At 38.2% G+C, this 22,372-nt stretch overlaps 1 protein-coding gene and 1 long non-coding RNA gene across 3 annotated transcripts in view; one reads left to right on the forward strand and one right to left on the reverse strand.

The window, feature by feature from the left end:
• Positions 1 to 3,540: 3,540 nt before the first annotated feature.
• LOC128030696 (cell adhesion molecule 4) overlaps positions 3,541 to 22,372 on the forward strand; it is a 121,624-nt gene continuing 102,792 nt past the window's right edge. Inside the window, exon 1 of one of the 2 annotated variants that reach the window (XM_052618536.1) lies at positions 3,541 to 3,818. In XM_052618536.1, coding sequence (XP_052474496.1) covers positions 3,743 to 3,818 — 76 coding nt within the window. In that variant the 5' untranslated portion in view covers positions 3,541 to 3,742. Of the gene's footprint in view, positions 3,819 to 9,677; positions 9,912 to 22,372 lie in introns of those variants that run through there. The other variant, XM_052618537.1, reaches the window with a different exon arrangement.
• LOC128030697 (uncharacterized) lies at positions 5,208 to 7,306 on the reverse strand. Its single transcript, XR_008187944.1, has 3 exons — positions 6,655 to 7,306; positions 5,730 to 5,874; positions 5,208 to 5,579 (listed from the first exon to the last, which is right to left on the reverse strand). It is a non-coding gene; the product is annotated as an uncharacterized LOC128030697 (long non-coding RNA).

Raw genomic sequence — 22,372 nt, forward strand, 5'->3', positions numbered from 1 at the left:
ATGTAAATTGAATTGCCACTGTTTGTATAAAGCCCTTTCCATTTCAGGCTTTAGATGTATTAAACAAAATGCCTGTATTTTCTCAGGCAACAGTTCTGATACACATGTACCTGATTAGCTAGTTGATTTATTGACCATTACAAAATATGATTAGGCAGTATCACATGAGCATGACTGCTGTTGTCAAGTGGACTATCATGTGATTAGCATATTGTTGCATATAAGAAACAAGACTTCCATTTTAGCAATTTTGGATACAGCTTTTTTTTCATCAACTGAAAACAAGTGTTTTTGAATGAATTATGTTGTGGGGAAAAGTCTTGCAAAATAATACTCAGAAAAGTCAAAATTAGACTTTATTGCAAGAAGACGACAAAGCTGCCAGGACATCTCAGTTTGTCTATGTCAATTTTGTTATCAGTCACTGTCCAATGAGCATTCAGACCATTCTTTGAAAACGTACTTCCTGGTACTTTCCACAATTGTTTATTAGATTTCATAATACTTACTTTCATTGTAGAAAACCACCTGCTAGTCTGTTTTTCAAAAGATAACTTCTCTTATCCACAACTTTCCGGGTGCCCAAGGTTGTAGAGGCTTATACATGTTAGGATTTTTAAGGAGCTGTCAGGATTTTAATGAGTTTTACACACATTATCTATTTCTGCACAGGAGGATTTCATCCCGTAGCATCTCCCATCTCAAGTACTTCCTTCTGTATTTTTCTTTTCATAATTGCAGTCACGTAGCCCATAATGCATACAGTCAGTTAAGTTTGGCCTTAAGGCCTTCAAAATGCACCCAGCTCACATATGAGGCAAACTAAAAAAAATAGTTTTCCAAAGGATAAATAAAATAATTCATCAATAGTTTCAGTAAATGATTTAGTAATTGGAATGTCACTTGGCCAAATTCAAGTACAGGAACCATCAATATACATGTAGCCATAGCTATACACATACTATATGAAATAATACTATATATAGTATATGTATGTATGTATGTATATTGTGGACCTGTATTTTAACTTGGTCTTTCAGTGGGTGGTAAGAATATTTCTGTCCAGTCTAATAATAAAGGTGGAACCTAGAAATGTGTCAGAGAACTCAGAAAAGAAGAACAAATCCATAGCTAAAAAGGCCTGGAGGCAGTCCAGAGGTATATAATTTTTTTTAAATGTGACACGATCTTTACATGCTGCCACAAGCCTGACTTGTTTTGACATTTCCACAAACAACAAGAGCTGGAAATGCCTGCATACTTAGTCACCACATCACAACTGTTTCTTAATTTTACCCTCCAATGCTTTAACCTTAGCAGTTAATCGCTGTAAACTTAATCATAGCTACTCATTTTCTTCTGTCTGCTATATTTGTGTTTCATTTCGTGTGGTTTTATTACAGTGTGCAGCTGACCAGAGGCCACCATTAATAACTGTGTTTTGTGTGCCTTAACGATGACAGTTCATTAACGAAGGTACATGCCATGAAATACAAGAAGAACAATATTATTACACAAATTATTCCATATCTCTCTTTCTATCCAGTGGTTATTCATAAAGTCCTTGAACAAGAGGATATATTAGCATGACGAGCTCTTTGGAGTACAGACATCTGAAATGGATATGGACCTAAAAGAAAAAATCCAATTTTGAAATTTTGCTTTCTCTTGGGGCTCTTCAAAGTAAATGGCCTGCAGCAGGAAAATCTCCAAAGGGTCACGCATTTCACATTTACATCATCTAGATAATGGACTTTTTTTTTTTTATATAAAAGAGAAGTCTGAAAGCAATAAAAGCTCTAAATGCCCACCGTTCTCTTGCAGTTTTAGAGCTGTATTAACAGAGACCGCCTTTCCCCCATCATTGTTTACTCAGAAGGGATGTGAATAAATAGTAACGTTCAAAATGCCATGAGATGCAATTTAGTATTAGAAATACTGATGTGTGGAAATAATATATTTCATGTCTCAAGGTTCTCAGCTAAGGTGCTTGTCAAAAGTCATTTTCTCAATTAAATGTTTTGCAGATTCCTTTGTATGCATGTTTCTGCTTTCAAATTATTTATGCTCTGACCAAACGCTTCCAAAAGGTTTGATGTGTACTTGCCAATTATAAACTACTCTGGCAACCATGGAAGCTAACAAATGTGTTTTGGATCCTGCATAGGGACTTTCTGGCTGTTGATGTCTAGCTTGTCTGTGACCATAATCTTCTAGAATCTTACAATTGATTATAATTGGACAAAGGAGTAATATATATATATATAATAGGCAACAGCAAAAACAAGGCATAATATGGAGCAGCCAGTAAGCCTGTAGTTCTTTTTACAGGTTGTGTTTTCCTGCTGCTATTGCATAATTTAACATCTACCACAAACATGCGGTCATGTTCAAATGAATGTAATTTGTATCTGACGCTCAAAGCCTGTGTTTCAGATAATATTAGGAAGGCTATTTGTCTCTTAAACTAACATAACTGTTATGAATTACATCCTACTAATTAAAATCCCATATATTTTTTCATTCTAACAGGCAAGTATAACTAATGAAGGTAGATCTGAACCTAAAAGCTGAATTAAGTAGTCAAGACATTAGAATATTTTCATTAATAGGTTGGAGCATATGTTTTTCACTTTGAGTCTGCGATATTAAATGTATTTTTAAATGGAATATTTGTGCTTAGTAATTGTTGTTTATTGCTTACATTTTGCTGAAAAGCCTGTAACTAGTTAAAGCATATTTAATGTGACAACTTACCCAATTCCAAAAAGGTCAAAGTGTGTCCTATGGAATAATTTTACCCTCCTGGATGATAACAGTTTTCAAACTTTTTCTGTATTTAGGATTTTACAGTAATATTAAGACATGAAAAACATTTTCTAGACTAAAATTGTGACAACTAGCCAGTCTCCTCAGAGACAGACACACGAAAACCTCAATGTTATTCCTGTAAATCACCACATGATGTCTCTGAATACAAACTCAACGTTAACTAAACTATAAAGCCCATGAATTGTTTTAGGTTTTAATTATGCCAGTGAAGTGAGTTCGAGGAAGATGTTCAAGTCGCGCTCGTGCTGGTTTCATCCCAGCTTGGTTGCTAACGATCGCGTGGATTCTGTCCGTCATGTCACATAGTTGAATGAATCACTTTCTAATTCCTTGTTCTGAATTGGTCCGGTCAGTGATTCTGTCATTTATCTCTGCTGACTGACTCCCCATTACACGCTAGAGATTCATTAAAAAGCTCAGTCTTCCAGTAAAGTCGGATTATTTATATAAAACATTCAAAACTTTATTGATCGCCACTGTAATTCATCAAGTTAATATAAAGAGCGGTTCATTTGGAGGCTGGGACTCGTTCCAATAGCAGTTATGGCGCTATGAACTGTATAGCACATTGTCTTTTTGATAAAAACAAACGGTTATTGGTTTTTATAATATGATAGGTCTACTTTACCCCGCCCATGATTTGGTGTTGCGCCGCGGTCATTGTCAAATCCGATTGGTTGTGGCTGAGGCCAAGAAAAAACGGCCCTGCTACATTTCCACCTTTCATTCTGAGTAGTGTAGCAGATTGAGTGTGCATGTGTGAGTAGGCTACTAGTATGCAATACACAACGATTCCAGCTAACACTGGAGTTGAGAAAAGACACAACTCGTAGGTGAGAGCCTGCGCGCACATGTCATTCTAATTCCTGTCAAAGGGAAAGGAATTACCAGAGAGATCGGAATAACACACATGATGGCATTTTCTTCTTTTTGGAAGTACTGCGCTCCCCTTTCTCTCCTACTGCTCCTGTCCTATTCGCAGACAGGTAAGATTATTTTTATTCAGTCCATAAACACTTTAGAAAGTGAACTTGCCTTGAACGCGGACAGATGTTTCACTAGAGAGATCTATTCATCTGTTAATTAACGTTGCCATCGCGAGATTGTATTGAATAGCCATATATGCAAATACATCGCCTACAATATGCCCTACGTGGGTTCAGCACATCGGCAGTGTTACATGTGTTAGAAATCACGTTATTTTCCGTTTTTGCCATTTATACGAAAGGGAAATTTTGTTGATCTCAAAGTTCTTTCTGTTCCGGTTTTCACCCTTTTCTGTTACTGTACGTGCAGTCCATGCAGGCTAATTGTCGTTTATTTTGGTCAGTAGTTTGCGTCACTCACCTGCACCTCTGCTTACTCCTTTTACTCTTATAATAAAGGGAGTTCGCTCAATAACTGCATGAACAGTACACACGTGTCTGTCGATTCATTTTCAGATGCGTTTCTACGCATATGCGCATTCAGCGTTGTTTGTTGTTGCTCGCGCGCATCATTGTTCAGATACTGTGCACGGTGCTTTGAAATAATGTTCTTTTATTTTCCCGGTGTGCTTTGAGATCTCGAGGTGTAGCCTACGTATATGGCCATTGCGACAGTCTGTAGGCTACAAGAGCGCAGGTATAATCATGCTCGCGCTGCTCGGAGGTCCCGCACTGGGCTCCCCTGCGCAAGGGTTACTGTCCCAAATCAGTCTCAAATACAAGAGTGTCAGAGCAAATCCCAACACGGGCCGCTTATTTCATGCTTGCCATCGCATGATAAGTGCATCTGCCGTTGTCCAGGGATTTGGATTACACGAGCATCTTGAAGATACTAGCTGGCCGTTTAATTCTTCTCTTCAAGCTGTGCCATCTGCTTGTAAGATGAGGCTCAAATTAATAATTATTAAGCAAAAGCGAAAATAGCCTGGGACAAAAAGAAAATGCGGTTGCACTTTGTTAGGTGTCTTTAACTCGTGCCTACGGGTGAATCGCATCCGTTCTTGTGATCTAAATTCCATCATCAACCCATTTATAACTTACATTTGGAGAAATGTCGACAGTTAGTTCGTATATATTCAAAAAAACAAAGCTAATCAGGCGCTTATTGGCGCTTCACCAAGCAACGCAAAGACTAAATGTCGATCTATAAACGTTTATCAGAATGACCAATATTTCTTATTCTTGCCAGCAGCATTCAAGATAGATTGGTTTTATACTGTCTAATAATAATTTTTTTTTCTGTACAGCTACACATTGCTATTCTTGCTTTATGTGGTTGTGTATGTAGAATCAGTGGCGGTTCTACATTGAAATACACCCTGGGCGAGACCCCTTTCGAGCGCCCCCCCCCCCCCCCCCACAAAAAAAAAAAAAAAATAGCAAACAAAGTTCTGCACAAACAGCAATATTTTATTATAACAACTGTTTTCATATGATGTGAGATCATTGCATGCATGTTTCCAATTTGCCATTCCTGCACTTGTTAAATTGATGTTCCTCTTGGAAAACAATTTGCAGCAGAAGCAAAAGAGGCTGTTGTTCTTAATTGAATAAATCAGCCAACTTCTTGCCATCTTTTCACCACTTACTAATGTCTTCATAAAATATTAGTGGTGGCAACTTCTCACATTACTCTCATTCCTACGGAAAACAAAGCCAGGTGGCACTTTACTTGGTCCTCTGTGAACCAGCTCAGTCCGAATCCTGTCAGTCAGATGTGAGGGCCAGTGGGGCTCAGTGGGGGTTCAGCTCCAGGCATTTCTATCAGACAGCATATTGGCATATTACTCAAAACACATAGCAGTGAAAAAACACAGTCCTACTCATAAATTATCAGAAATATTAAAATTACATTAAATTGCAGTTGTCTTGTAGCCCACACACATACACACACACACACAATATGCACACCTGAAAGCTCATGCTGGGTAGAAGTAGAGGCAAAGAGGTCTTCATCCTCAATATCAGATATTTGTGGAGACATGTGTAGCGGAGGAGGTGGTTGGCTCATCCTGACCAGTGGCAGAGGATGCTCCAAAATATTTAAGAAGTGCCCCTGAAATTGCAATTTAACTGCATTTGAAATCAAAAGACCATAGGATAATGTTTTATAAAGCTAAAACAGCCTAGGGTCTGACTCAAAACATAATAGAAGGGTTACATAAACATGCTCTTACACACTAAATGTCTGTCATTACACGCTATATCCTCCTAGACCCGGAAATAAAAAACATTTATTTATTTTATTCCCCCCCCCCATGTCATCACATTGTTTAGAGCATAGAAACAAATAGTAAAAAAAAATACATTGAAAAATTATATTTTATTCACGTTATGCTATGGTCACTGGGACTCAGTTGTTTAAAAAAATAAAATGACTTTAAATTATATGTATAGGCAAAAACAAAAATTTTTTGGGTTTCAGGATATTTTTCAACCAAAATTTGTATATCAATCTAACTTTCATGGAGGTGCCATTAGGTTACTGCCTCAAATTATACGCATGACACACTTTTAGTTGTGACTTGTAAAACTATACTTAGGAAACTATCCTTAGCATACTGTGTAGCAAATAAAATGCCATTGGTTATTTACAGGGCCTAACGTTAAACCAACTGATGGAAATAATAACTGAACTTTTAACAGTTTTATTGCAAAGCACAATATTATAAATTAGATCTCGTGATTGAGTTGAAACCAAATTATTGTTGTATAAGCATAGCAAGCAAGCATCATAGCAAAAAGGCTAACAAAGAGTTATACCCACCACCAATTAACATTAGCCTTTCATTCATGAAATGGATACTGTAATCATACAGAGACAATAGTTGCATACCTTTATCTTTTGCTCGTTTCTCCTCTTCTTCTTTTCTTTTTTTTTCGAAATTGGGCACCTGGCTTTGACCTTTTCTTCTCCATCTCTGTTTTTTTGGCACTCGACAATCAGCAGATTTCCCATCCCCCCAACTGTCACTCAGGACCAGAAGTCAAGACTAAACCAATTCACCTTGATGACCGCATAATCGTTTTGTATTACCTAGTTTCATTTGCAGGAACTATAGGCCTGTATTATAACATTATGAATGAAATGTGCGTTATTTGGAAGAAAGTCGAGGTGTGTGACTGACTTTAGCCTATTATTAATTATATTACTAGTGTGGATCCCCCGTCCCCGTCCACCCCCGCCCTGTCCGTTCCATTTGAGAGAGACCCAGAGGTGAAACGTCGCACGCGCCTCTCGCCCCACTCCCTTACACTTCTCTCACAACACAAAACTTCAGTGGATATTTTCAGCAAGCAGGGGCGCCGGCAGCTGCAGGGAGCGCCAATTTGCTAATTCCACACACAGTGAAATGATATAAATGACGAAAAACCGCTTCGGGACACAGATGATTTTTTGTTTATCTGCTCGTGCTGCCGCCCCCAATGTGTCACGAAAAAATGACGCCCCGGGCGGCTGCCCGGTTCGCCCGTGCCTAAAACCGCTACTGTGTAGAATTGTGTATAATTGTATTTTAGTGGTCATAGGCTTTGGATTTATAGGTATATTTATGTTTACTCATTGGTCAAATGTCAGTTCGTCTCTTCATTTGGACCTCGGGGGTCAAGAGGGAGCTATGGAGATGACTGTCATTAATCTCTCCAGTGACACAAGGTAAAGGAGAGGGGGGTGGGGGTGGATTGGGGATAAGAAGGATGGAGACAACTGATTATCACGACCCTTGTTCATTTAAATCAATAGAGAATTTATATATCAGATTGCCATATCTTCATTCCTGTTTCCAGAGCGAAACGTGGAAAAGTTAGTTTGCAGCAAGAGGAGGAGATGGAGAAGAGAGAATGGGGAGGAAAAAGAAGGAAAGTGTGTGAGATGAAATGATTTTTGTACTTACTGAAGCAGAATGAGAAAGAGAGAAATAGACAATGAACAAGAGGTAAAGATGTAAATGGGGTGGAAAAGTAGAGGACTGCCAGGGAAACAGATGGAGTGACTGGGATAATGAGAGGAAGAGACTTGAACCTATAAGAAACCATTCTATCATAGCCTGAGAGAGGAGAAAAGAAACATATAGAACAGTGTGTGTGTGGAGGTGTGTGTAAGACTGCCCCTTCCCCCAGCTCAACAAATACTAAATGTACTAGGCTCAGTGACTGTGTGTGTCCCTTGGGCACAGGCCTGCAGACTCATGTTGTGTTCTCCATCTGAGCCCCTCTTTCTCTTGTTGCCTCTCTCTCATTGTCTTTCTCTCCATCTCTCTCCCTCTGCATGCCCTTTTTTGCAGGGCTGTCTGACTGACACACATGAGCATTCTCCATGCTGCATTCTTTGCCTGTCCCCTCTCATCACTGGCCCTACACAGATAATCATCTCTGTTTGTTTATTTGATGGCAAGCAATATGAAAGCCATTCGTTTAAATCTGTTCTCATCATTTTTTGGGACTCTGTCAATGTTGCTTCTGCTGGAGGGCCAAATTGCCTCCTTATTGAAAAATTGAAAAAAAAAAGTATAAAAATAGCTGCACAGTTTAAGATAATTTATAGGGGTTTCAGTAAAATGCAATTACATATTGTAGTTATAATAGCTGTCTTATTATATAATTTGATATAACTAGTCATGTGGCTAAAGGTTTAAAAACATCTATTGATTTAGTAAATCAGAGCTTCATATTTTGCAAATGGTTTCAAATGCAACAAATAATAATAAAAAAAATGATGACAATAATTGAAAATGTAATAGCCATTGGCAACATTTGGTAATACTTTGTGGATCCATTTTGGCAGTTATAGTTTAGTTATTAGTTATTAGGTTTTTTTTACACCAATGAACAGCACGAGTTTGATGTCTGATTTGTTAACAAATGACTCTTATGAACTGGTTCTTTTTGATGAGTCAGTCAAAAAGATTCACAAACTAGCTTGTGAGTTAGTGGTTTGAATCAAACTCATTCAGTGAATCGTGGGTGAGTAGTGCAACAGTGAACAGAATGACTCGATGTCTGATTTGTAAATAAATTACTCTTATGAACTAGTTCTTTTTAATGAGTCAGTCAAAAACATTCACAAAAGTAGCTTGCGAGTTAGTGGGATGAATCAGATTCATCAGAGTTACGGCTCTAAACCATGATTAATTTTTTCAGTTATATCAGATTTGACATGACCAGGAATGATTATCTGTTATTTAATATAGATATTTGTTGTGATAAATGTAAAAAAAAAAAAAAAAAAAAAAAGAAAAAAGGATGACACAAATATGGTCAGGATTAAATGGGAACCACACTACTTCTGAAAAACAGTCTTTATTGGACAATTTTGTTAACTAAAAATGACATTTGGCTCCTAAAAATTACATTTCACAAGCTCCCTAGCCATTTTTTAGTCTGGGGCCCTGAATATATGGGGCATGGAAATCAAGTACGTCTTTTGTTTTGAGCTTTTGATTTCCTAGTCTTATTCAGATTGGTGCATTATTTAGGGTAGCTATAGGATTAGTGCATGTAGGACAGAAATGGGTATTTTCACTTGACACTTTGTTCTGTAATGCCATGAGGAAGCCTTTATCTTAAGCCAAGGTTTAATCGTTTGATTCCAGTGTATGGTTGTGTAATTCCCGCAGTAAAATAAAAATGTTGACATTTAATTGCAATGGAAGCCCTCCTACCAGTATGTTAAAAACAGAGATGTAGTAAAGCCTTCATGTACACGCTTCCTATTTTTACTCTCATTTCACAGTGAACTCTAAACCCAGGCTCAGAATAGACGAATAAAGACGACATATAGAGGGAAAGCTGGTGGCAGACTGTTACGTATCTACCCAGCTTCACTGTAATAGATTACACATTTTATAGTCCTATATAAAAAGTTGTTCCTTTAGGGATCCTATTTGTTACGCAACAACACAGAAGATAGAAAAGCGAAAACGCGAGTAATAATCATATGTGTGCTAAAACTCGTGAACACCTGTAATTTAAGGGTGATGCGATAAACAGGGAGGAATAGATCTATTATAAATCATTTCAAGGAAGGGCTGGATTCATCTTTGTGTTTTATGGAGCCGTTACAGAGGCTGGGTTTGTCGCAGGTGGCATGTTTCGGTAACTATATTTCACCGTAATTATCTTCAATCTGATTTGACTGATTGGACACTCCTTTCATTTTCTTGTTCGCTCTCATCGCCTGCCTGCCTGCGGTCATTCATATTAGACGCAATACTTTATGTCTCATTTCAGTGCTGAAGAGATGGTTATTGGAAGACTGTGCGGTTTTTAAATGACAGAAATAATGAATAAGACGCTTGTGGTCAAGTTGACTTCAAATGTTATTGAGCACGGCCAGCACACCGCTGTAATGAAACCAAAAATCTTCCATCTGTCCCAGAAGAATGACTATTATCCTAATGAAGCACACTCAGAAATGTGCACCAATTAAACAGGCTTATTTTTCAGGGTTATCACTCTCAAGCTGTTTCTGCAGCTCGCTTTGATTGAACGCAAGCACATTCATTGTGGGAATTTAAGTGCTTGCTCTCTGATAAGTGTGAATTATTGAAATGTGCCTGTTCGTTCAGGACCCGATTCTGTCTGTGTCACTTGTGAGAAGGCAAAACCTCACCAGACATGAGGTGTCAATAATTCAGACTTCGGATGTGAAGTGCAGTCGGATTCAGATCTAATTTTTCTTTATTTTGTCCTGCGAGACGTCGGAGTGGCAGATTTGCTGTCTGGTGCCTGACTATGTCTTTGTAAGACTGCAGAATATGCATTGTTTCTTAGTCTTTATTTCACAGCTTGAGAACCAGATAGAAATTTAGCAGTCTCAAATGAGTTTTTTTGAGTGCTAAGATAACTGGTATTTTAGCAAAGGGATGGGTCACGGTAACTTGGGGGTTTGAATTCTTAAAAAAAAACAAGGACCCCAGATATGACTCTTAATTTCTTAAATAATGAACTGTAAATACTTTTTATGGAGGCTTTCCAATTTTAGATACAGGGACCCACATGGGACAGCAAAAAAGGGGTCGATTTGTGGAAAAATATTTTTTTAGGGCGGTCAAAGTTAACTGATTAACTGACAATTTTCTTCTTTTTTTTAATATCACTTTTAGCCCTTTAGGGTTAAATAGGCTGCACGGACATTATCCATTAATTTTGCCCACATTTCTTTTAACCCTAAAACACAACCCAATGCAGTGCAATATCCTTCATATTAATACAGTACATTGTTCTACATTCTTGCACTTTTTTTTTTTAGAATGTGAACATTTCTCAGATAATATTTAAAATATTTGTGACTAGTTGATTAAAAAAAAAAAAGTACTTTTAATCATCTCTCACTCTGGCAATTTCCTAAAATCATGAGCTAAATTCTTTCAGTTTTGTTCTCTTTTACAGCAAGAAAATCACCTTGTGGAATTTTATCTTCGAGAGAACAGAGCTGCTCATATAGAGAGAGAGAGAGAGAGAGAGAGAAATGAAAGACGAGGCTCTGAGACATGAAAAGAGAGGTGGAGAGGAGAGCGAGCCAGACTTAAGTGGACGTTGTGGTTGATTGCCACAGAGGTGAACATCTCTCCGTACAGGGGACAGAGTTGCCATGACTTTGCAAACTGTGCCCTGTGCTTGTTTAACTGCCCCTAACCTCTTTTCTCTCACTCCTGCTTTCATTTCTTTGCCTCATCCTTCCTCCAGTTTCCAAGCCTCCTGTCGTGTCTCTGTTCCCTACCCACATGAGGTAAAGGTCCCAGGCTTTTGCGGTAATTACAGGAGTTTTAAGTGCAACTAAAGCCCTCTATGTTTGATTGCATGAAGGGCCCATTAGAACTAAAATGGGCCCCTGCTCCAGATGGAGTGTGTGTGAAAGGGTTCATAGCTTCTTGAGAGGGAAACTAATGCCGGCTGCACCGATTACATTATGTGGAGAGCGTGGAGGTGATAATGAGGCTGTGGATGAGCGCAGAGGGCTGGAGGGAGCTGCTCTCACTGGGGACAGGTGTGTCTGAGCCGCGAGTCAAATCTGACCACAGCACATCCTAGCCCAGAGAGAGAGAGAGAGATTGAAAGAGAAGAAGAGGGGATTGGACGAGAGGGATTTTTGACTTATTTTCCTTTATTGGAAGCCAAAGTGTGTGTTTTTAGAAGTTTAAAAACCATCTCTAATCCCAGCGGAGACAACTTTAATAAACACAAAATATGTAAATGGCAAAATGCAAAATGTCCAAACATTGTTCTGTTTGTTGAAGCATCCTTCCGACCAGCTCAACATAGCAACAATGGCCACTGGTGTGAAAGGAGTTTGGGGGCGGGGCTATCTGTTGGCCAATGTTAGACACAAGGAAACCTGTCTGAAAGCAGTCAGGTTGATACTAGTTTAGATCTGATCATTTGGCTCAGCTCAGCAAGAATAACCAGCTCTTTCGCCTCCCAAACGTCTCTTTATTTAGTACCAGTTCTGGCTTTTATAATTCAGCCAATTTGTCAGTGCCACGTCATATTCCATTTTGTTAAATGACACTTGTCTATAATTCAGATTTACACATTGTCATATTTCTGGCTTCATAAATCTTACCATAATTTTGGTATGAAAACCTAATTGTAAAATAAAACGCTATTACAGAATGTTAGTGAGCTATCCAAAACAAAGCATAATAAACAAATAATACTCAAAATGGAACACAGTGTGCCATATAACAAATAAAAAAATGCCCATTATTTTGTCTTGAATTAAGAAGGTTAAAAAAGGGGGAAAAATGGCTGAAAGCCATCTGAGAAAACGGCTCAAAAAGTTGCTCATATTGTCCACTTAAAGAAACCACATCATATTTAATACAACAGAAATTTGTACTTTGGAAATATTTTATTCAAAAATAAAAATAATGTCTAGTGCCAGCTAGAGTGATAAAAATATATATATTCTTTCCCATGGCTATAACTGTGCATCAAAACATTTTTATAAGACATTTCCAGGGTTCAGATCTCTTTGGGAATTGACTTAATTATTTGGTAGAGGCACCTGAGCTTGCTGGAAGATCATGGTGTTAACCTTGTTAACTCAAACAATTTTGTTTGGTGATGCTGTTGGCATAGAAGTTGTACACTTCACCTTAAATGTTTATTATTTAGAATTGCTAAAGGACTGAATAAGATCCATTAAAGGAATTCTAATCATAGATTTCGCCAAAATAACAAATTTTTCTAGCTATTTTATAATTTTGTGCCCTTTCATTGATAGGCACTGTAAGAGGTAGGAAATCCTATGTAGAAGATGGGGAAAATGATTGGGAAATGACCAAAATACTATAGCTAGGGGTCTTTTCAACTTTCACTTTTATGTCCCTGGGGATGATTGTTTAGACTGTAGAGTTTAAGGTTTTTTCTTTTTTGTTATATATGTTATACGTGAAAGCCAACTGTCTCGGAAACATTTCACTATCCCTTCATTTATTTTTGCTGCTTTTCTAATGGATTTCATGTCAAGAAGACCTCACTTGTAAGATACATTACTGTGAAATCTTATCTAAGGTAAACGAGCCAGACATTTATTTAAAAAATGCTTTTCAAAATGTTATTACCACATGTTTCATGTCTCATTTGAGATGAGTTGGAATTACATTGTGGTAGGAATTTTCATGACCTTCAGAAAAAAAAAACGGCAAAACATTTTCTTTGATGCATGCAATCAACACTATTGAATGACGTCAGTAGAGAAATTAAATAAACTAGTGAGTGTGAAAAGTGTTTAAGAGAGTACATTTTCTAAATGTCCTCTGGGCCAGAAGTGCCCATGGTTGAAGAAACACCCAGTTACCATGGTACATATTTGTAAGGGCAGAGAGAGGCAGGAATAAAGGCTGAAGGTTTAAAGGAGAACAGCGTGAAGGTCTCAGCACCTACACTACACAGTTCAGTGGTCTGTGAAACAGTGGAGAATGGGAAGTTAAAGAGGCTAGTGTGCACAGCACCAGACTTGACGGAGGAGACTGGAGAACAAGAGATGGAGGGAAGAAAAAGAAACAACTGAGATCGTCGAAGAATCGCAGGGAAGAAAGAGCAACACATCAGTGGAGGCTAAAAGATCCCGCATCCAGTGGGAACATTAAAGAAGGAGAGAAAGACTAGAGTAAGTACTTGTGTGGAAACTACTACTTGTATAGGTGACTGCAATAAACAGCAAAAACATGGCACCATTACAAAGCGAGAACAGATGATCAATGAGGACATTTTACTTCAGGCCACCCACCCGTCTGGAGCTGAGTGGCAGGTCAGGGGTGAAGCGCTCGCACACACAAACACAATCACACTTCCATCCCAGTCTTCTGCTCTCACTGATATGCCCACTGAAGCGCTCGGCAGGTGGCTGCTAAATGAGAGTTGCAGGATTGTGCAACATCCAGAACGGAAGAATTGGCTTCCTTTTTAATATACAGTATGAATGTGAATCTGAATTGAATTAGCCACACGCCACATGAAATCAAACTAGAAACTAGTGTCATTTTAGTATTATTTGTTTACTATAATCTTTTTGTAATTCATAGTTTGAAGTAGCTGTAATGTTTTCATTTGAATTTGTATCTTTTTTTAGTTTTCTTTTGTTAATTATTATTATTATTTTTTTTTATTTCTAGTTTATTTTAGTGCTCAAACGTATTTCAGCTAGGTGCCAAGACAACTTTTTTTTATTTCAGCTCAATTAACGAAGGTACAGATACTGTAACTGAAACTTTTCAAAGGTAACTGTTATGAAAAATAGCCCCGACTGCAATGACAGACAGAGACAGAATGCACTGAATTGCATTCTGGGAAGTGAATTGTTCTTTAATCCTGGTCCACAAAATGTAATTTGTTTTAATCTTATCTATCATCCATCCATCCTTACAACTTCAAGGCTTTTTCTACTGTTTTAAAAACATTTAAGGTCAAAGTTGTCTTGACCAACTCTGCATGATGTTTGCTGCCTCAAAATGTTTGCTGTTTGCTGTTTTCAAATTTTCAAATTGAGTATAATGAGAGGACCTGATTAAACGTAGGTAATTACTTCCCTGTATTCAAAACGATCTGCACCATTGTTTGGGGTCAAGGGCCACACTGAGAGGATCGACTGCATGGTCAGGCAATAGAGTTCCCTAACAGGAAACTCTCAGTGATAATGATTATCTGGAGAATACTTTAAAAACAAATTGAGGTGGTTTGAGAGGATTGATAAGCACTTCAAACATGGATGAGAGCCAGACAGTACAAAACCATCCAACACTGCAGCATCAGCACAACGCTGTCCTCTTTCCCAACCCGAGAACAACGAATTCAGGCTTGGGAGTTAACCTTTGATTTTGGATAATTAGTAAGCGGTAAATAAATCTTCATTAGCCGTAATGAATTTATACCACAAGACCAAAAGCTTCAAAAAGTTGCTGGTATTTCCACAATTAAAATCTCTAGGCATGCCTCGAGGACGAGGGCAGCACTTGTTAGTATGCGCTTGCGGTGTTTAGACTCTTTATTGTTTGGTAGAAAACAGTAGAGACCGTGAGGTCATCTTCTTGTTGTTCTGCCGATAGAAGGAGAGTTTGTCCTTCCAGGGCTGGTGGGCAGAATTGGCCCAAGGCTCCGATAGCAGGAGATTACTTCCTCTAACAATGGATTACGTTTCCGAGATTGTCTCGGTTCAAGGGGTGTGCGCGAGGTGCTGAGACATCCCGGACTTGCGACCTTGACGATGGGTGACTGCAAGAACTCGGCTCCTGAGAGATCTCTTAGCGAGAATAGGATAATGCATGAAAAGACAGGCAGGTTTTTAGTCTGAATGAATGCAGGCATGACTGTGGCTGTGCAGGAGATTTGGAAGTCTTGTTTCTTGTACTCCTGAGACCAAACCTGGGGCGCTCGACAATCTCGCAACTCATCTGAAAAAGGAATAATGTTATCATCTCTTGCACACAGGTGGGATGACTCACACCCCCCTCTGCCTCGCCGGGAAATCACATTGCTGTGCAAGCTGTTATATTAACAGTAATTTCTGATGCAAACACACAAATCTGTAGGAGTCACTTTTTTGAGGTGAATATCAGCCGCTAGCACCTCAGGATGAGTGGAATTGGTCAGTATATACCACTTTAATTAAGCATGGTTCTCCTACACCGTTTCTGTGTTGAACTAATGAAGCTCTATGGAATGCTGCTGGCAGCTACAGGAAATTGTCTAATTAAAAAAAGATTGCTTATATAGTGGGAGATGGATAGCGACATTTATGTGCATACGTGGATGTTGCTGGAGTTAACAGAATTGGTTATTAAGGTTCCGTTTACAGAAAACAGATTTCAGGCAGGCAGTTGTTTCAGGGTAAAAGATGTTTTTCCAAAAAAATGACAATTCTGTCATCCGTTACTCACCTTCATGTCATTCCAGATCTGTATGACTTTCATCTGTGAAAAACAAAAGCAGTATGTGGAAGAAGGTTTCAGCTGTTTTGGTTGATTCAGTGGAAGTCAGTAGGGTCCAAAACAACATTGGAACCAACTGTCACTGTATGGATGACATTTTTTTTTTTCAAAATATCTTCTCTGCTCCACAAAAGGACGAAAGTCATTCAAATTTGGAATGATGTGAGGATGAGTAAATTATGTTAGAATTTTCATTTTAGGGTGTACTATCCTTTTGAAGGAAGGCCTAATTTTGAGGCGATTGTCTCTAATATGGCTGGTAATGGCATTATAAAAGTGTTCTAGTTTCATGTCCTGGAGGAAAACTTAGGCTGCAGCTCTGACACCCGTATGGATTTTTTTTGGTCATATTAAGCTTTGCAAAAACTTTCACCATTCACTCCCTATTGCCTTCTGACCTCCTCAGCTTTATCTGTGTAACACGCACACACACACACACACACCTCTACACGTACAGTAGCTATTCCTCCTGTTGGTCGCTCAAGTTATGATGTGGTATCTGTGATGTAGGGGAAAGTGATTTTCACGGTAGTTGCCGTGGGCTATGTTTTGTAGGGGGAAGCTGTGAGTGTGTTCGCCAGGTGCTCTGTAGCAGGCCGTTCAGTCCAGGTGTCCAAATCTGATGCCGGCGGCTGTTTTGTGCTCATTTACATACAGAAAATCTGTTGTGGTTTTATTTCCACCTCCAACAGACATTGTTACACCACCATCCCTCTTTAGTCTCTCTGCTCTCTATTGTCTTTTTTAGGGCTGCAGCTAACAACTAATGCTTAAGCAAATATGCTTTGATTTTGCTTAATCAGACGTTTCTTTGCCAATTCTCTTCCTCAAATATATAGTGTTTGCCACAAACACACATAAAAACATAATTTGAAAAAAAAAATACAAAAATAAAACCAGACAAACTGTTCACAGTTTGAAAGCAGCAGAACTGTCCAACATATAATTGATATAAAAAATATATGTTGACAGGTCAGAGAATTTTCTGCTGGAACACTCGCATCAGACGAGCATTTCATATAAAAACTACCTGGCATTATCATGGCCAGAAATATTATCTCCAAAACATTATACATTAGATAGCATACTTTATGTTATGTGTTATAAATAGCAGTTTAATGTGCTAGTCGAATTAAACCTCTTGAAACATTAATTTTCTTGCAGATTACTTCCCTCAGTAGTCCCTATACCCAGTCCATTTCTGGTCAGAGCACTAATTTCTTTACTTAATAGTGTCTATCTTTGGCTCTTTTTTTAAATTCTATAATTTCTCTCTTGATCTGCTGATTTGTGCACTTTGCATCTGTGCTGTGCTGCATTTTTGTTATAGCAGATCTTTTTCACTTTTCTATTTCAGCCCACCAAAATTCCTTGTTCTCCCTCATTACCTCTGCTCTCGCCCTGCCTGTTTATCACTCTCAGTTTTGTTCATATTTTCCTTCAATCTCCCCTGAAGTTCTTTGGTTTCACTTTCAGAAGTCTCATGTTTCCTCTCTACTCTTCTTCTAGTTGTCTGTTGCTGTCTCTGAATCTCAAGTCATTGCTCAGTTTTTGGGACGTTTAAAACTATTTACTCACATCAATTTTTAATTTCATCTCATCTCTCTGCAGTATTGTCATGATGAGGAATGTAAAATGGACGTGTCTCACTCGCTCCAATTCTTTTTCCTTCTCTTTTCCATCAGTTTCCTTCTTTTCTCTCAAGCCCAGTTTATCTCTTTATCCATTATATATTGCCCTTTATGTCTCTCTGCCAAGCAATATAGCGTAAGGTTTATGTGCAAATAAGGGAATAGAGGCGGATTGACTGGGTCTGTATGGATGTGTGTGTATAATATTCACTTGGGGACATTAGCAGTCATTGGCTCAGAAAAGTGCAGCTCTTTCTCACACACACAGTATTGTGCTTGTGTCATTATTATGCAGAATGCATTTCTCTGCATGGCCTGGTCACTTGCATATGTGTGCGCTCACACACACACACACACACACACACACACACACACACACACACACACACACACACACACACACACACACACACACAAGCTTATGCACTCTGAGAAATATACATATAGTAAAAGTTTCAGAAAAATCTAAATTCTTAACTATATAGTTTTAACAAATGTTAACAAATTATTTTTTTTTGTTGTTATATAAAGTTTACATTAAAATGGTTGTTTAAAGCTAGATTTAATAATAACATTTATTTATAACATTTATTTTAACTCATTTAAGTGTCAATGAATATGATTGAGAAAGAAAGAAAAAAGGAGAAGGGGGGCTCAGCAAATATCAATTTTAATGTGATTTTTTTCAGACAAGCTGTCATTTTGTCAAATTATTGAATAAGTGTGAAATATAATTTAGTTGTGCGTATTTAGGATGCATAAAATGGTAGCTATAATTTTTTTTCTTTTTTTACTCCAAAAATGGATTTCCAGCACCTTCAACAGAACATTATTAAACACAATACATCATTTGGGATGTGGTGGAAATTTTCATTACTTTCAGAAAATATGACAGAATATCCCTGTGGTTGGAGATTGTTAGTAGTTTTATCAAAAATTAAATAAACTAGTCAAAGTATAAAAAGTTACTTTTAAGACTGATTACTTTCTAAAAGTCCACAGGGCTAAAAGATCTCATAGCTGAAGAAACACTCTTACACAACTGCCATTGCTCTGGACACGGAGCACCATGGGATGAATATATTACAATTATTTGCATCTTGCCAAGGAATGATTTGGAGCTGCAGTTTGACTCGAATTTTCCTGAAGGCATTACCTTAACAGATTTCTTTATGCATTTTTCAGCAGTTCAGTCAAGTCCTGCTCAAAAAAGCCCCCAAAAATGTTTTAGTTCATTTGTACTGCCTATATGTCACAAGGCTTTCTACGAGAGGATAAAAAGAGCTATAAAAACAACAGTCCTCCAGTGAAACCGGCTGCAGTCTGGAAATAAAAGGGCTAGCTGAGCCCTCATTCACTCATGAAATATCCCAACCGAGCAGTACCATCCAGACTTTTTGCCAACTATACAGCTGCAGCGGGGGACAATGACACACATACGCATTCAGATGCGCTCACACACTCTTACTCAGACACTCTGAGCAGGCTTGGACTAGCTGGCACACGCTCAAAATTTCCGGACAGGAGTGGATGAAGCGACCTATAAGCTAACCCCGAGTTACATTTTACATGTCTTCACTAGCTCACAGGGGTCTTGTGAACGAATACAGATGGTGGATTTGACTCTTTTATGTTTTATAAAGTTTTATGGAGTCATCTGCTAGTTTAAATCAGCTAGCGATCATACAAACACACACATACTCAAACTCCCATGCTGCCTAATGTGGTATGTGATGCTCATAAAGTCCAAGAGGCCTGAAGTTTAAGAACATCACACACTCCCACGGCCCACATGCTGTAGGCGCGCGCACACACACACACACACACACACACACTTTCATGCTGTCACACTATGGGCTATGGTAAGTCTTGGCTGTGTTGGCAGGTTTAACAGCAGCCAGAGGGGCATTTTGTCCTTCACTCTCACTCCCACTCCCACTCCTTTTTTCATCCCTCCATCTTTAACTCAACAACCCCGACCCCCAAGTCCCAACATCCACCTCTGCTCACCGTCATTTGTTTCTTCTCAAGTAGACCCTGCATCCCTCTCTCTCCCTGTCTAGGGGCTAAATCACTTAATTTTGTACTTCACAACCCCCTTTCAGATGAGAGTTGGCTGAAAACGAAAAACAAAAAGAAGATCATGCGTGTGCATGAGAATGAGGGTCCAAAAGAAAAGCCGTGAAAGCAGGCGGAAACACACGTCTTCTGAATTAATCCCGTTGATTATACTCCTGAAATCTGGGTTGTGACACAGTTGTTATTGCTTTACGATATTAATAAACGAGTGAGATGAAGATAGGAGGCGGCGGGGTGGGGGGCAGCAGGAAAGATGAAGGAAAAGAATCAATGCAGAAGCTTGCAAGGTAATTAAAAGCAGGCTATGGACAGGCCTTGAAAACCATTATTAGTAGCTCTTGGTAAAATTACTATGATTACACAAACAGCTCCAGCAACACAGGCTTTGGTGTTTAGGCCATAATTGCCCCGCATGGATTCAGATTCTCAACAATGTTGTTTTTTTGTGATAGATAGGAGACAAAGCGAGGGGAGGAAGGAGGCTGAATGTAAAGGCCAACACTTCTCAATGCCCCGGACGTCAATATAAGAATTAATCGCTTAATCGCTATCCACAGAGCAAATGTACTTTTTATCTTCTCTATTATACATTTTGGGATGGTGTGCTGTATTGATCAAGATGTTTAAGAAGATCAGCTTCTTGGACACACCGAGCTTTAAACAAATTTGAGTTGCTATCCTGAAATGGTGAAGGCTTTGCATTCGAATATTAATTTGTTCGTACTGACTGTTGTTTAAACTGATAAGTAGCAGGATTCTGATGTTATTAATAAAGATGCTGTTCAGATAACATTTTCAAAACCACTGCAAGCAGGCATATCCTTATGTACGTCAATATGTATTGATCTAGACATTGGGTTCAGTAGAGCGTTCTTATCTTTAATACACCGAAACTGACATATAAACATGAAACTGATTTAACATTAAATTACAATTAAAAATAAAAGGTACAAAAATATAAAACAGATTATGTCTGAAGCATATTATTGGCTAAAAATAAACAAAAACATAGGTTCTAAATCCTGTGATTTCATCTAAAAAACAAAACCAGTGTTCCTCTTCAGACAAGCGCATGCTTGTTTGCTTTTATCCATTTCATCACTACCGGAATTAAATGAAAGTAATTTTGTAGGTCAGCTGGTGCTCAGATCAGTGGCTGCTTGCATATACTGCTTAGACTAGTCATAAAGAGTTAGTCATCTCATTTTTTTTTTCGTGAAGACTGGTCGTAACTTTTGAAAGTTACTTTTGAAACTAGTTGGAAGTTGGCCAAACTAGTTAAGTCTTAACGTAGTGGTTATGCAACTGCCCCCAGATGTATTTTTCTTTTCTTCGAGTAGTGTAAAAAGTTACTTTTAAATTTTATATTTTATATAAATATTATATAATTACATGCCAATGTGGGTAATATAAGTTAAAGCACAATGTCATTTTTTCTTATCAGCTTTGCATCATTTCCTTTCCAAGGCCATGGGTTTTATTCCCAGAGAAAGCAAAAACTGAATGTTGAATGCAATTTAAGTCGCTTTGGATGAAAGTGTCTGCCAAAATAATGTCTGCCAAATGCATAAATGTTAACACTTCTGTTAGTATGAAAACAGAAGGTCAGAGCTCAGTTGCTGTTGTCAGGTTTTGGTTTAAACATTGAGGGTGTGGGGCTGGGGTACAAAAGTACAAAGAAAAGATTGCCAAAGTTTTCACTGACCAACATAAATGTATTTTGTAAATATTAACAGATTTTGATTCTTGCAACACACTCCAAAAAAGTTGGGTCAGAGGCAAAATAAAAGTGAAACGGTTATAGAATATCTAAATTAAACTGTTTTGAAACAGTTCACAGTAAGTAATAGGCAAGGGTGTCATGTTTGGATGTAAAAGGAGCATCTCAGTCTTTGCAAGCAAAGCTCATCATTTTATGCCAAATTTCGTAAAAAAGTGTCAAACAAATTTAAAAAAATCACATTTCTCAATGCAAACTTGCAAAGAAATAAGGTCTTTCACCAAGTACTATACATAATATTGTGAAAAGATTTGGGGAATCCAGAGAAATCTCAGTCTGTGTAGGGCAAGGCAGGAAATCTCAGCTGAATGTGCTTGACCTTTGAACCCTCAGATGGCAGAGCATAAGAAACTGTGTTGAATATAGCCACATGGGCTCAGGAGTACTTCAGAAAACTACTGTCATTTACCACAGTCTGCTGCAGCAGCTGAAGTCGTGTATCGAGTGAGACTAGACAAAAATGTTGCTGGAAAAACTTTAACATTAGTATCCTCAATTCCTAAAAAATGAAACATTGTAATTAAAAGGAAAGTTGATGCGACACATTGTTAAACATGCCTCTTTCCCAACTTTTTTGGAGTGCGTTGCAGCCATCAAAATCAAAATGTCTTCATATTTAAAAAATACATTTCT

Source organism: Carassius gibelio, chromosome A16, assembly GCF_023724105.1.
Source record: "Carassius gibelio isolate Cgi1373 ecotype wild population from Czech Republic chromosome A16, carGib1.2-hapl.c, whole genome shotgun sequence".
Classification (NCBI taxonomy): Eukaryota; Metazoa; Chordata; class Actinopteri; order Cypriniformes; family Cyprinidae; genus Carassius; species Carassius gibelio.